We start from the raw sequence: 13945 nt of genomic DNA on the forward strand, positions 1-13945 counted from the left end.
TATCTGCTGTATGAATTTTTCCTAAGGGACCCAAACAAATTTTTATATGGGACCCTCCCAAGGTCCGCTACGCTTCTGCCACGCTTTGATATTTTAAGGCGCTTTGCAGACGACGGGGCGGGGCGGGCCGGTCAATTTCGCCGCGAACGATAGCACAAAGGGAATCCTATATTACCAACGCACACGGCGGACAAAAAGACCGCGCCGCAGGTGCCCGGCGAGCACTGGCGGCGCGGCATGTCCGCGGACAAAAAGCCCGCCCGGCCCCGTCGTCTGCAAATCGCCTAAGGGTGCGTTTCGATTGCGCTTATGATTCGCAGCCCTGCCTCGCCCTCGCATGCGCAGTGATTCTATTAGTCGCTGCGCATGCAAGGGCAAATGCAGCGAATCCTAACGCAGTTTAAGGCTGCGTTTTCACTGAAGCGGAGCGGAGCGGAGCTTAGCGGTGCCCGAATTGACCAATCGTGCTATTACAGCGGAATGACAGCGAAGATTTCGAGCATGGTGATTGGTCAATTCGGCTCCGCTAAGCTCCGCTCCGCTTCAGTGAAAATACAGCCTCAGTCAGAAGTTTATCTTTATCACTAAGTAGCAATAACATAGTAAGCAGTAATAAGACTACCAGATAAGCTATGTGTATATTTTTTGTCACCTTGTGAAACATGTCCTTACGCTAGTAATAGTAAATAGTACCTTGATCGTGGGAATCAGAGACAGATATTAAATTGTTATGCGGCACCCGGGTGCCGCTTGGGAGTTGATGGGATATTAGTCTCAGATATTGGTTGCATGTTATGGAAAAATACTTTTAATACATTTTCAGGTACCCCATCCCGACGAGAAAGGGTACACGATACATTTGAAATCCATGTCGGGTGAAATAGAAGTCTATCTCTGTCCCAAAGAGCGGCCTCCATCACCTCAACCATGTGAGTTTAAATTAAGTTGTATACTTTATGAAGGCTATTATAGCAATAAGAGCTTTGGGCTTGGATGGTGCATAATAGAGACATGTATACAGGGTGTAATTAAACTAAGTGATAATATTTTAGGCTGTGTATAGAGTTCACTGTGAAAGTAGCGCGCGCTTGTGACGCTGGAGCGCTTACCCATACAAATCGCAATTGCTCTTTCAGCGCTGCTACTTGTGAGTGAGCTCTATATAAGTGACACATACACACCCTAAAGTATTATCACTTAGTTTTGTTACACCTTGTAATAATTATGAATGAAAGTTGTTGCTGTTTTTTTACATTTTTATTGTGAAAGTGTAATATGTAGATAAAGCTGGTTAATGAGATTTTTTATTGATAGTTCGATTGTGTTTACAGTATCAGGTTTACTGCCCTCGGATCCGCTGCTGGAAGACAATAAGGCGTTGTTAGCGCCTCTCATAGCCAAGCTGCAGTCCATGCCCTCCAGTTCCATCACTGCTGCATTCACGTGAGTATGCATGCGGAACCAAGAAGATAACGTCACATAGACACTGTCGACTAACCTTAACATAGTTGACATTGTAAGGTATAAAGACACATACTAATATACTTCACCATTGTGTAAGCTAGATGATTTTGACACGTAGATCTTACCTTGGATTTTAGACTATAGGAAAATAGTATCATTTAGGCCCGATTCGACCAAACTTGAAGTTACACGAGTATAACTATCATAAGAATAATTTTACTCCTTTAATTTACTCTAGGGTATTATCGTTTACATTTTACCAAGTTACTCAAAGAGTATGAAATAAAATGTCAATTATAGTTCACAATGACACCGACCGTGACAGTTGAACCCTGTTGTGCAACTATTCTCAGTTTAATATTTACTCTACCAAAATAGCCCGTGTAAATAATTACCTCATTCTTGGATTAGAAGTTGGAAAAACTCAAAACCAGCTACTCTTAGATTAGGAGACAGTTATACTCGAGTAAAATTTTAGTCCAGTTTGGTCGAATCCGCCCTTAATAGTGTCAAAATATACTCGTGATTAGAAGTAAAAAATAAGTTGAAGAAATTTTTAATCATAAACAAGTTCAAAGCTTAATTCTTCTTATCTGTAAAGGTACCGATCCGATCTTTGCCGCGCCTAGCCGCGACCGTCATAACTTAAAAATAAAATGCCACTTTATGACATTCATTTTACTCTACGCCACAACTCACAAGTGGCGGCAACATGGGTCCCATAAACCGAACCAACATTTTTGCTACCGAAATTGGTTTTATCTGTGTGTAAAAATATGTGTACGTATACACTTACATAAGTATGATTGAATATGATTTATATGAGATTAAATTGTCAACGTGCGGCACGTGCCGACTGGACGTCAAAAAAGTGTGCTGCTGTCATGTATCACACGTCTCTTTTTACCACGCAGTGTTACTGATAGTGACATCTCTCTTGCTCAGGCCTTTGTTTTTCTATTCCGCTAGGTAAATTAACTTTATGATGGGTCCCTACACAAATGTCATCAGAAAATGATATCTATAGTCTGTCATAAAGTGGCATTTTAGTTAAATACTAGCTATTTGATCGAGCTTTGCTCGGTATTCGATGAAAACGACTTTTTCTAAAAATGATTCCTAGCTAGATCGATTTATCGCCCCCAAAACCCCCTATATACTAAATTTCATAAAAATCGATACAAGATTTGTTGGTCGTAAGTGTAAAATATAGGAAAGTCACTTAAAGTGATTAATGGTTCTGTGTGTTGCAGGACCCCCGTAAAGCGCGAGCCCATGGAGGCGGAGCGGCTGGTGGTGCGGTCGCCGTGTGTCACGGACCCCACGATGCCGCTGCCCGCCGCTGTAGCCGCCGCCGCCCCGCCCGCCCCGGCCACGCCCAACCCCGCGCCAGCGCTGCCCCCGCCACCCCCGCCATCCCTGCCCCACCTGTCTACGCCCGACAGTAAGTTTCGGCTTGTTTTTAAAAAAGTTGGTTCAAAAGGAAATCCCAGAATTCGGGAACTCATTAGGATTTTATATTAATACATTTGCCACTAAAGCTTAGGCGACACACACGAAGCACCGCCTGGACGGCTAATGTTTTCAAGTGTTGGTATGAAATTTCCAATACTTTTCTACTTACCAGGTAGAGCTTTGTACTAATTATCGTGTCGAACAGCTCTTATACGTCACGAACTTAAAAATCTTCGTTCCCGTAACGATTTTCGTTTATAAGTCTTCCCTGCTCGTATGTCTAAAACGTCGAGTTGTTTGTTGGGGCAGCAGCAGGGTTGTTTAACAATCGGTCCAAGACTAGATATCAGGGCCCGTACCACGAAACGGTTTTGAGACTCAAATAATCGTACGAGAATGTTGCGTCCTACTACAAACGTGAAATGACGTTGTTAGAGCAGGACGTGGCATTCTCGTCCGATTGTTTGAGTCTCAAAACCGGGTGGTAAGGGCCTAGAATCGGGCTCTATATAATTGGCAGTTACTGATCTATTCCATAGAAAATCCATTGTAACTACTTAATATGGTTGACGTTAAGTGTCACTAAATAAAACATTTAAGTGTCTAGACTCTTAGAGTGCGTTTATTTTAGTCCAAACAAGTTCAAATTATGTGGGGTTACTTAAGACCTAATGGGTATTGTCCATTTTTTTTTAATTTTCCTCATTACAAAAACATTTAGAGGAATAAGGTCAGTGATCGTTTTTCTGTATATAAACGAAAAAAATACCCATTAGTTACTTATATTTTTGAACAAATATGTTTAACCTTTGTTTGACCTTCAATGGCGTTAAATTAGCAATAAATTCGACCAACATTACGTTTCGAACTTTTGGTAAGCTTCTCGTATCAGTTTTCACATAATGAGAACTTGCATTTCACGAACCAGCCATTATAAATAAGATTGAAAGGAAATTTAAAACATACTGCAGAGGTCAATAGGCCGTCGATGATGACGTCAGAGCGAAATTTTAAAAAATTATTGAGAAAAAACTAGCCAATGAATTTCAAAATTATTTAATTTATATTCTTAAAATACACTATTTTAACAAAAAAAAAAAATATAAAAGTACATGTGATTTTTTTTGGACAATGCCCATACTACACGACCTGACTGGGCTATGGCTCGGAACTACTTGTGTATGTTCCAGCGCACCGAGCTCAAGCGGGCAAAACTGCTATATAAACAAAAATGTGTTCCCTACACCATTAAACGACATTTGTGCAACAGGTGGCAGCGCCCGGGGCCGTCTGCGCAACGCGCTGATAGCCGACAGCGACGACTTCGCGCCCATCATGGGCGGCGGCCGATTTCAGCTGCAGACGGAGGACCAGGAGGCCGGTATGTTGCTGTTTAATAGCCGAGTAATGATTGAGCGAGCAGCCTCGGGAGGCTGCCTCGTGAGGCAAATCTCAGGTCGGTCAATAGGTACCTCGCCCGAGGCCAACGCACGCGCTGCCTCGCCCGAGACCAACGCACGCGCTGCCTCGCCCGAGCGTGTCGCAGCCCGAGCCTCTCGAGGCTGCTCGCTTGGTCAGTACGCGGCTATTCATATGCTATGTTAGGCTAGGCAGTTGACGGACCTCCGTCTGTTTGTCGGCTTATGTCAATTCATTAATTATCGGTTTGATGGGTTTGACTTAACGCGACCGAATTACTAAAGGCCTGTTAGAGCCAGTCCACACGGCGCGTTGCGTCAGCGTTGCGTCGACGCAGCGCTGCCGTTGCTTTTAGATACAAATAACCAAAGTGTTCGTCGCAACGCACACATGACGGACAGCAGCCCCCGAGACGAAGCGGGAGGGGGAGTTGACGTTAAGACTGCTTCGTAATAACGATGCAATGACGCAGCGCCCCTGTGACCGGCTATGCGTTGGCGCAACGCTGACGCAATGCGCCGTGTGGAATGGCTCTTAGGTCCGCCATCTGCTCTAGGAATTGACTTCTCTGATAGTACCATCGAGGTAGTTGATTCCTATGCAATTGACAGACCAACGTTATTTGGTCGAATATATCAATTCAATGTTATTTGTGATCTGTCAGCTGGGTTTGACGTAACGCAACCAAACTACTCAGGTCCCCGATTTGCATAGGAATCAACTTCTCTGATAGGACATATACGCGGATATTACACACATATTTATAAAACAGGCACACGTCAAACGTTTAAGCACACGCCCGCGTTAACGCACCAAATCACCGACTGAACACAAATATAATTTACTAAACTATAATCAAGATAATGAGGCAAGGAGTTTATGAAAATTTCGGCAGTATGACATTTTTTTGCCTCAATTCGCCGTTTACGCCGTTTAAGTCGCACAATTTATTTTTCTTTGCGTTAATTTATTCCAATCGATAGTTTATTTTGTAAATAAACTGCCTGGTGAAGAATGCTTGTTTTTTTTTATTACAATAATAATTAGGGTCGTCTATCCTCTGTTTGTCTCTCTTACATAATTTTGTCACGTACCAAGATTACATTTTCTCTTAATCTACTGTTAAAGTCCATAACGCCTTGGGGCTTGGCCCTTTAATTTACATATTATACATAATACAGTAAACTACCTAACTACAATAAATATAATATATTTATCACTATTTTATTCTTAGGTTTATTATATGTTCCTTTTGTGTCATTTATTTTAGGTAATTAATCTTAAATTATGAGGATTACGTATTAATCTTAAAGTAGACTAATATGTAATCCTCATAATTTTTTAAGTTTTTATTAATTAGCTTTGTAGTGGAGATCGTGAAAATCTATTATTTAATCTCGACCAAATAAAAGCAAACACATAAACCATTACTTTACAAAAGTTTATTCATTTACTTTTAATTTACGAGAAATATAAGGCTTTTTTATTTATTTAATTTAGATTTATAATATGATCATTGAACATTTTTATGTTTTGAATCATCAACATTAATATTAACATGTTGCTTGTTGTGGGTACATCTGGCTGACTCGTCGATTTAAATAATAACATTATAATATTATGTTTGTTACTTTCATGTCTTGTTGACTTACATTAATTGTGGCATATCGGACATCATTGTATGTAATAGCGGTGTTAAGTGATTCATCACTAAAATTCATCAGAGGACGAAACGTACGTGTCTTGTGGCTAGTACTCGGACTGTGATTTGTGTATTAGTCACATCACAGTCAGAGTTCTAGCTACGCGGCGCGGCGCTGGCATCGGAGAAGACGGCGTACAGCGAGACATGTATGTATGTGGTGTCGATTCTGTGTACTACTGGAATGCTTACTTATACTTTACACAAAGCCTCCTACTAATTCTCTAACGACCGCTTTCCCTGTTCACATTCTGTAAGTATTTCAAGCCCTAAAATACACGTTTAAAACCAGTAACCTAACCTACAAATAACTCGTTTCGTTCTACTCTTCTGTACATATTTGTTCATGTTGTAAATATTTGAATTCGGTATGGATATGTTGTGGGCGTGCAATGTATATGGCGGCACGTGTGACGTCACACATGGGCGGGGCGAGGGGCGGGGCGGCGGCGAGCTAGGTCCAATGGGGCTGCAGTGCGCGTGTAGCACCATGGGATTTCAGCTCACGGCCGCCCCCACTAACAACTCATCTACTAATACCACGCATCATCGTGTAACACAACGCTCATTGTCTAACTGAATATTCTAAACATTTTTGGCTTAATATCATTTGGCTCAGGGTTAAAAAAATGATCAGTGTTGTCATGACGATATGGTACCATCGTTTTGCTTATTAAAAATACAGTTTATTAATTAAAAGATCTTGCTACGACCATTTTGAAAGGTTTTATCTCACACGGACATTGTGTTTTATTAATTATTATCTGAAGTGTAGAATTGCGTGGACTAAAACAACATAGAATAACATTTTTGTGTGTATAATTGAACAAGATGTTACTGTTATTGGACAAATAATATTAAGCAAGAAATTGTTTTGGTTCTTCGTGTTTTGTGTAAATAATATTTACTATTATATTCTTAAGTGTATTATATTATGTTAGCTTTAACATGTTGCGGCCTCATTAATAAACGAAGAATTATGCTAAATACTCACATACGGTTTTGCTCGATAGTTTTACTCCAAATCGAGCAATAACCACCATGTGGGCCGCAAAACTGACAGCTCGAAGGCTCGCTTCGAGCCTGCTCGATGGAATTAAATATGTCAAATATGTCATTTCCAAAACTATCGAGCAAAACCGTATGTGAGTACTTAGCATAAGATAAAGCTAAGCAATATATGTTGCTGTATTTGTTTCAAAGGGTATTTGACAGACGACAACCACTTGTGTATGTTAGTCCTGTTATTCGTTTAATAAAAAGGTTGTAAGGGTTGACGTAATTTAAGTGTTAATGGTGCAGTTTATTTCCTTTCCGGACCTTACAACAAGAAGACACATTTAATTATACGACCTTTGGTACTTATATTTTTTCGTTATCGAAATCGTCTTCTGTTTTAATAATAATCGTTTAATAATATTGACTATAAGCTATGTTCACACTATGCGCTTTCGTTTTCAATTTTCGTCATATCTTCTTTTATTCAACTTTCGTTTTGGCGCATTAATTAATTGAATGCGTCAATGAACGCAACGCCAACTGTCATTTTTAATAACAAAGCGAACGTTTTGGATACGGTCAGAGGGCATGCGTCGCGGGCATGCCTCACGTTCGGTGTTGACTGCGCTATAACGCATGCCCTTGATGACCAGAAAAAGACACAGAGTAGACAAAGCTATAGGCCAACAACTATATTATTATAAGGGGGTTGTATATATCGTAATACGATCTCGAAAATTTGTGGACAGTCCCTAAAATGGCTGTAACCTCAGTGATTAGTCTTTTCACCTTGCTATAATTCCTTAAAAGTTTTTTTTCTATCTCCATTATTTCTAACAAACTGGTCTAGACAGTCGTTCTAATATCTATCTTCTATCTATCTATCTATCTTCTATCTATATATATAAAACTCAAAGGTGACTGACTGACATGGTGATCTATCAACACACAGCCCAAACCACTGGACCGATCGGGCTGAAATTTGGCATGCAGGTAGATATTATGACGTAGGCATCCGCTAAGAAAGGATTTTGATCAATTCCACCTCCAAGGGATTAAAATAGGGGATGAAAGTTTGTATATAATAATACTTCTTAACGCGAGCAAAGCCGCGGGCAAAAGCTCGTTTTCTAATATGAATCTATTCATTTTGAATACGGAGGAAATGGCGAAGGTGTTATAGATGCACTTGCAATGATCTGGATTTAAGTCACTGGGTTAGCCCATTTATTTCGTACTTTATTAACCCCTTATTAAATAAATATTTACAAAGCAAATAATTATACAATGTCTGCTTATTTTTGACAAATAGAAATCTTTCAGACAAAGACTAAGTAAGTAATTGTAAAAATATTTATTAGTAAGGAGTGAGTGAAATATCGTTTTATATCATTCGATTTATGACGATATTTAATCAGGGTTAACTCTTACCCAACTTATAACTTCTGCGCCTTTTATTAATGTGATATTATCTTACATGTAACTAATTTAACACGATACTAATAAAAAAATATAAACACAGTGGTTAACATTTGCAATGTTGCCGTTTTTGTCTGTCAAAATGCTTATACAATAGCAAAAACATTAACAATAATATATGAATTGTCTGTTGTGTGTTTTTATTAGGAGCGTCCGTGGCCTAATGGGTAGACCTTCGGTTCACACTCCTAGAGAGTGCAGGTTCGAACCCGGGTGGAGGCGTGTACCTATGAGACATTTTCTGATCTCAAGTACATAATACGGACGCTCGTACGGTGAAGGAAAACATCGTGAGGAAACCCGCACATAGTTGGTCCCAGACGTATTGACTAGTTCTTTCCTCTGGACTAGGCCGACTATGATGCGAGAATGCCGTATGCGCTTGGGCAACCATACGGACATTTAAATCTTGTCCCAGGCACTACAGTATTTGAGGAGTGGTTACTTCGCTCTGAAAAATACTGTATAAATCATCCACAACGGATGTAAAGGCCTAGTTTTTATTAGTAAGGATAAATGTTGCTTTACTTGTTATGTTAAATGTTTGGTGGTGGAAATGAATACAATAATTATTACTTATTTACTCATGTTACTGTATATTTTTGATATAATTCAAATTCAAATTCTTTATTAAGCATAACATAATATACAATATTATAAAAGCTACGTAGAGTACAGCGTACATAACGTCGTCTAATCCCATGCTAAGTAAAAACTTGTGTTATAGCAATCCGACAACGGATGCACGCCGAACAATTTTATCCTAATATATATTATTTACACATTTACACACACAATCACACTACACATTATCACGTAAAGTCTCTTTCGGCGACGTGATGCGCGCTTCGTTCGGGAGCCTCCCCCGGAACCTCCGCTACACTACACCGGCGGGCCAGAACTCCTCCACCTCGATTATAATGTTTTTCTAAAAAGCTTTGTAAGTAAAATATTGTTTAAAAACTACTTCTGGACCTTACGTTGAAAGTATAGTATACCTACTGTAAAAATATTAGAATATTTTTTATTCTGGTTACATAATATTATGTTAAATTGATTAATTTTGTTATTCTATATTGTGTGTTTTGATTAAGGATTTTGTATTTGTTAGTCATCGCACACACTTGAGTCTGGATTACACTTGCTCGTAGCAGTATCAGGGGATTCTGTATCTATGGATCAGTACTGAACTAAAGTGTTGTAAGTGTATGAGCGATGGTAATCACTTTCCATCAGGCGATGAATCATGTATATTAACAATATTGTATTGTAGTGCAATATCCAGTATTTGGCGGCGCCACTGTATCAATACAAATCGACAGTATGATGACTATAATTGAATTAAGTCTTGTGAATGTTTGGCAACATGTTTTTCTGTTTACTAGATGACATTACAGGGACCGCACCACGAAACCGTTTTAAGACTCGAACGAATCGGAATGCCGCGTCCCACTCTAACAAACGTGAAATAACGTTGTTAGAGCAGGACGTGGCATTCCGTTTTGATCCTTTGTGTCTCAAAGCGGTTTCGTTCCAGGCCACCAGAACCGTATCTTACTACGTGTGTATGACTCGTGTCATGTGGTGTTGCAGAGCCGCTGGAGTTGGAGCCGTTTCTGGCGCTGGAGCCGCCGATGTCCGCCACCGACTACGGCTTCTGCCTCGACCACGACGAGGGTCTGTCCGAGCTGTTCGACTTCGACTTCTAGTGTCGCGCCGCTGTGTGCGTACGCTGTATTTGTGACGCGCTACTGCGAACGTACGCGCTGCTGGTGTGCGTCGTGCGTCTACGTGTGCGTACGCACGCCGCTGTGTGCGTGCGGGCTTCTCGCGTGCGTCTACGTGTGCGTGTTGGTGACGCGCCGCAGCAAGGAGTCTGGGTTGCAATGTGCTAATGCATCGTCGTACAGATGTGCGGAACGTGCGCGCTAGTAACATAGGTCGGTATCGTTTATGGTACGCGACCGCAGAATAAACTCATTTTTTAAAATTCGAACAGTGACTTTACACTAGGTCTAACCCTGTAAAGTTTATGCACAAAGACTACGTTATTAAATGTGAAAGTTAATTTACGTTAGTGCATTTCATTCACTTTTCGTTGTTTTCATAGCGATGCAACAGTGTGAAAGAGACTGCATATCAAATTGTACCATGTATTTTGTTGTTTAATAGTCGTAAAACGTGGGGCGAACGTTAATGAGTTGTATGGTAAATCAAAGGTGTTTTCCGTTTGATAACAGTAGGGTAACGATGAGGTTAGTAGAAAGTGCGCTCGCAGGGTGCGGGTCGTTGTATATAGTATATAGTATCGCTCAAATCACTGGAGGCTGGATGCGGGCCCGCTCTGTACATATTAATTTATAATGAACGGTGATATCTTAGCGGCCTTCGATTATACTTGTAAAGATAGTTTTAGCCCAGTAAACAGCCCATGTATTTTCGTCAGGTCATAGTTTGTACGGTCTCGGACAACCGATGTCTCAGTTGAAAAGATCGTAATCGTTCGTGTTGCTTCATATAATTTGGAAAGACGGATACTGTAAGTGTAAATCGTAAATCGTTTTTTAAATGTAAATTTAATTAAAAGTGTAAATAATAATGGGTGATTTAACACTCGTTTTGCATGCATGATTTGATTCGGAGGTGTCTGTGACCTTACAGAGGATTGTGTGTTCCATTTGGAACAATCGTATCATCCAATCGATCATATAGTAGGTCTTGCAATATTCGGCTTCATATTTTATAAGTTAACCTTAATGTCATTTTCACTCTGGAAATAGACATGCAATTAAAAAATACCGAAAAGATTGTTTTTCTTGGTTTGCATCTCACTGACAAGATAACACGATTGAGTAACTCAATAACAAGTGCGTACGGCCATTCACCAAATGTCTGGAACTATGTATTGTAAATAAGATGGCTGAGGTGAGCGCGCCTCACGTCCGAGTAAAGTACAAAAGTATCAGGAATCAGTGTCACATTAGTTGTAAATATCGCGCGCATCTCATTGCTGCGGGCTCGCCTCAGCTATACACTTGCTGGTTTTAATACCACCTCTGTGCATAATAAAATATAGTTCAAAAGCGTGGATGTCTCTACCCACACCTACGATCGAGAATTTGGTTTACACTTGTTTTTAAATGTATTGGCATTTTAACGTGAAACATGAAGGTGGTATTAAAATCTGTATTTTAGTGTACAGCACAAATGTCATTGTAAAAATATAAACGTAAGTGCATATCAAATAAATTTAATGTCGGTAGAATGCACGTGGGTATGTGAAGTGTACGCTCGTGCGTGCGGGTGTGCGTGCATACGTGCGTACGAGCGTACATGCTATTATGCGTGGAAAAGTATGTGTGTGAGCAAGAATTGGCGCGGGGTGTAGACTGATTTACTGGCGGGCTGGTTATTTATTATTGTTTTAACATTCAGTGGTACTGTCGCCGTTTACGATTAATACTAGAAAACATTTTTACGACTAATATTTCTTCTTTAGTATGTCTCACTGGAGTCGAATAAGACATTTGTATTATTGATTTTGTATGCTCTGTATGTATTTAGTATTATACAAATAGTATGATAGAAACATTAGGTAATTTATTTTATTAGTTTTCTCCACTATATCTCCATTCTCCAGTGTGATGTTCTAGAGCGACTCTGTCGGAGTTATAAAGTTTATTCCATTAATTTATTATATTGAAAATAACAGCACTAGTTTCGCCAAAGACCCTGGTCACTTCTATTTCATTCGCGCGTTATAATAATTTTTAAATTCTGTTAGTATTGTTGCTGTGGAGCGCTTTATATTATATCATTATTGAATCAATTTTCAAATGAATTAATAGTTTGATATCGTTAATCATTAAGTTTTATGTTTTCGGTTCTATAAGTATTTCGAAATTTTGGTTTAGCTTTTAAAACTCTCTATTTTTATTCGAATAGTGTAGATTTGTGTATTCTAAGTTTTTATTTAAACATGACCTCTCTGATACAACTGAGTCAGTTCGAGTTTAGACTATATTCAATCGCAGAAATTTAGATACGTTGAGCCCTTTATCTCCTGATTTTAACTAAAGTTTTGACTAAATACTTCACGGGGCCAATGGAACAGAAATAAGAAGTACAAATTAAACGAAAAAAAGCTTTTAAAATATATTACGCCTTGAGTTGAAACTTCCATTGGTGTCATTTTATCGTCATGCTGCATTCTGTTATTATTTTCCGACATATCGCTGTAATTGTTATTTTTGCGGGGATTATTTATTATTTAAAAGCAATATTATTTCAACTGTTTTATGGTACTGAGACATACAGTGTAATTAATTATGACTGAGACACCTCATACATTACGCTTATAAAATAGATTGTATGTACTGTGACACAGAACACGACTTAATATTTGACAGTGTAACGAATATCGTACGAGAGAAATATTTTTAAAGCGAACGCTAGAATTTGATACCAATTTATATGATATGATGTCCAGAAGCAAAAGTGAAATTATTGTAAATTTTTGTAAATGTTTTACACTGTCAGATATTGCTAGCCCGTAGGCCTCTTCGCGGCTCTTACGCCTTTGAAGTGAGGCTGCCAGAGCTATCATTGTTTTAAAATCGGTACAACGAGTTAGTGTATGCGTGTACGATCAGAGTAATTTATTCATAGCAAATGGCGGACCTACGGCATATAGTTAGGCTCTGTGAAGTCGATTTAAATAACTAAATAATGCAAGCCCACTATCCGCCTATGAATACATTTCTATATGATAGTACATGTACAGTCCACAGGGTCCTAAGGTATTTACGCTCCGGACAATATTTGTTACATTGTATTAATCGAGATGTTTGTGGATTTCAATCGAATGTAAATTGAAATTGTCTTAATTACATTCTGAATAGGTTCGATGCTTGTATCAGTAAGAATTTTACACTCGGACGAAATTGCATAGGACATTCACGTCCCGGCTAGATAAGTTTTCGTAATATCATATGGTGCTTTTGTTGTAACCGAGCAAAAGTTGTGTACTAAACATGAGATGTTATCTGTGATCTGTAATATAAAGAACAGTTTGTATCATTTTCGAGAATGTTTTGAGAAATTGTGTTAGGTCTTACAACTCGACAGCAGTGTAAGCCCGGCCGCACATTATCCGAATTTCTGATTCTGATAGTATGCGGAGTCTACAACAAAATGTATGAACAGTGCGTTCCGGCGGGGCGTCCGAATTTTTGTGATCAGAAATTTCGGATAATGTGCGCCCGGGCTAAAGATAGTTCACGTTCAGGCATGCGGTTATGTGTGCGTGCTTGTAATAAGTTTTAGTTTGTGTGACATTGGCCCTAGCCTATGAATCATTGTGTTATTACGTATTATATTAGACCACACATGGCCGTGTTTCAAATGCTGAACCATCTATACTAGTGT

At 39.3% G+C, this 13945-nt stretch overlaps 1 protein-coding gene across 2 annotated transcripts in view; it reads left to right on the forward strand.

The window, feature by feature from the left end:
- Positions 1–10939, forward strand: part of LOC121729297 (transcription factor E2F2) — a 28667-nt gene extending 17728 nt beyond the window's left edge. For both annotated transcript variants that reach the window (XM_042117769.1, XM_042117768.1), the window contains exons 7-11: positions 824–929; positions 1332–1443; positions 2718–2908; positions 4190–4300; positions 10112–10939. In XM_042117769.1, the coding sequence (XP_041973703.1) occupies positions 824–929; positions 1332–1443; positions 2718–2908; positions 4190–4300; positions 10112–10227 (636 nt within the window). In that variant the 3' untranslated portion in view covers positions 10228–10939. The remainder of the gene's footprint in view (positions 1–823; positions 930–1331; positions 1444–2717; positions 2909–4189; positions 4301–10111) is intronic.
- Positions 10940–13945: the final 3006 nt, after the last annotated feature.

Source organism: Aricia agestis, chromosome 8, assembly GCF_905147365.1.
Source record: "Aricia agestis chromosome 8, ilAriAges1.1, whole genome shotgun sequence".
In the NCBI taxonomy this organism is placed as follows: Eukaryota; Metazoa; Arthropoda; class Insecta; order Lepidoptera; family Lycaenidae; genus Aricia; species Aricia agestis.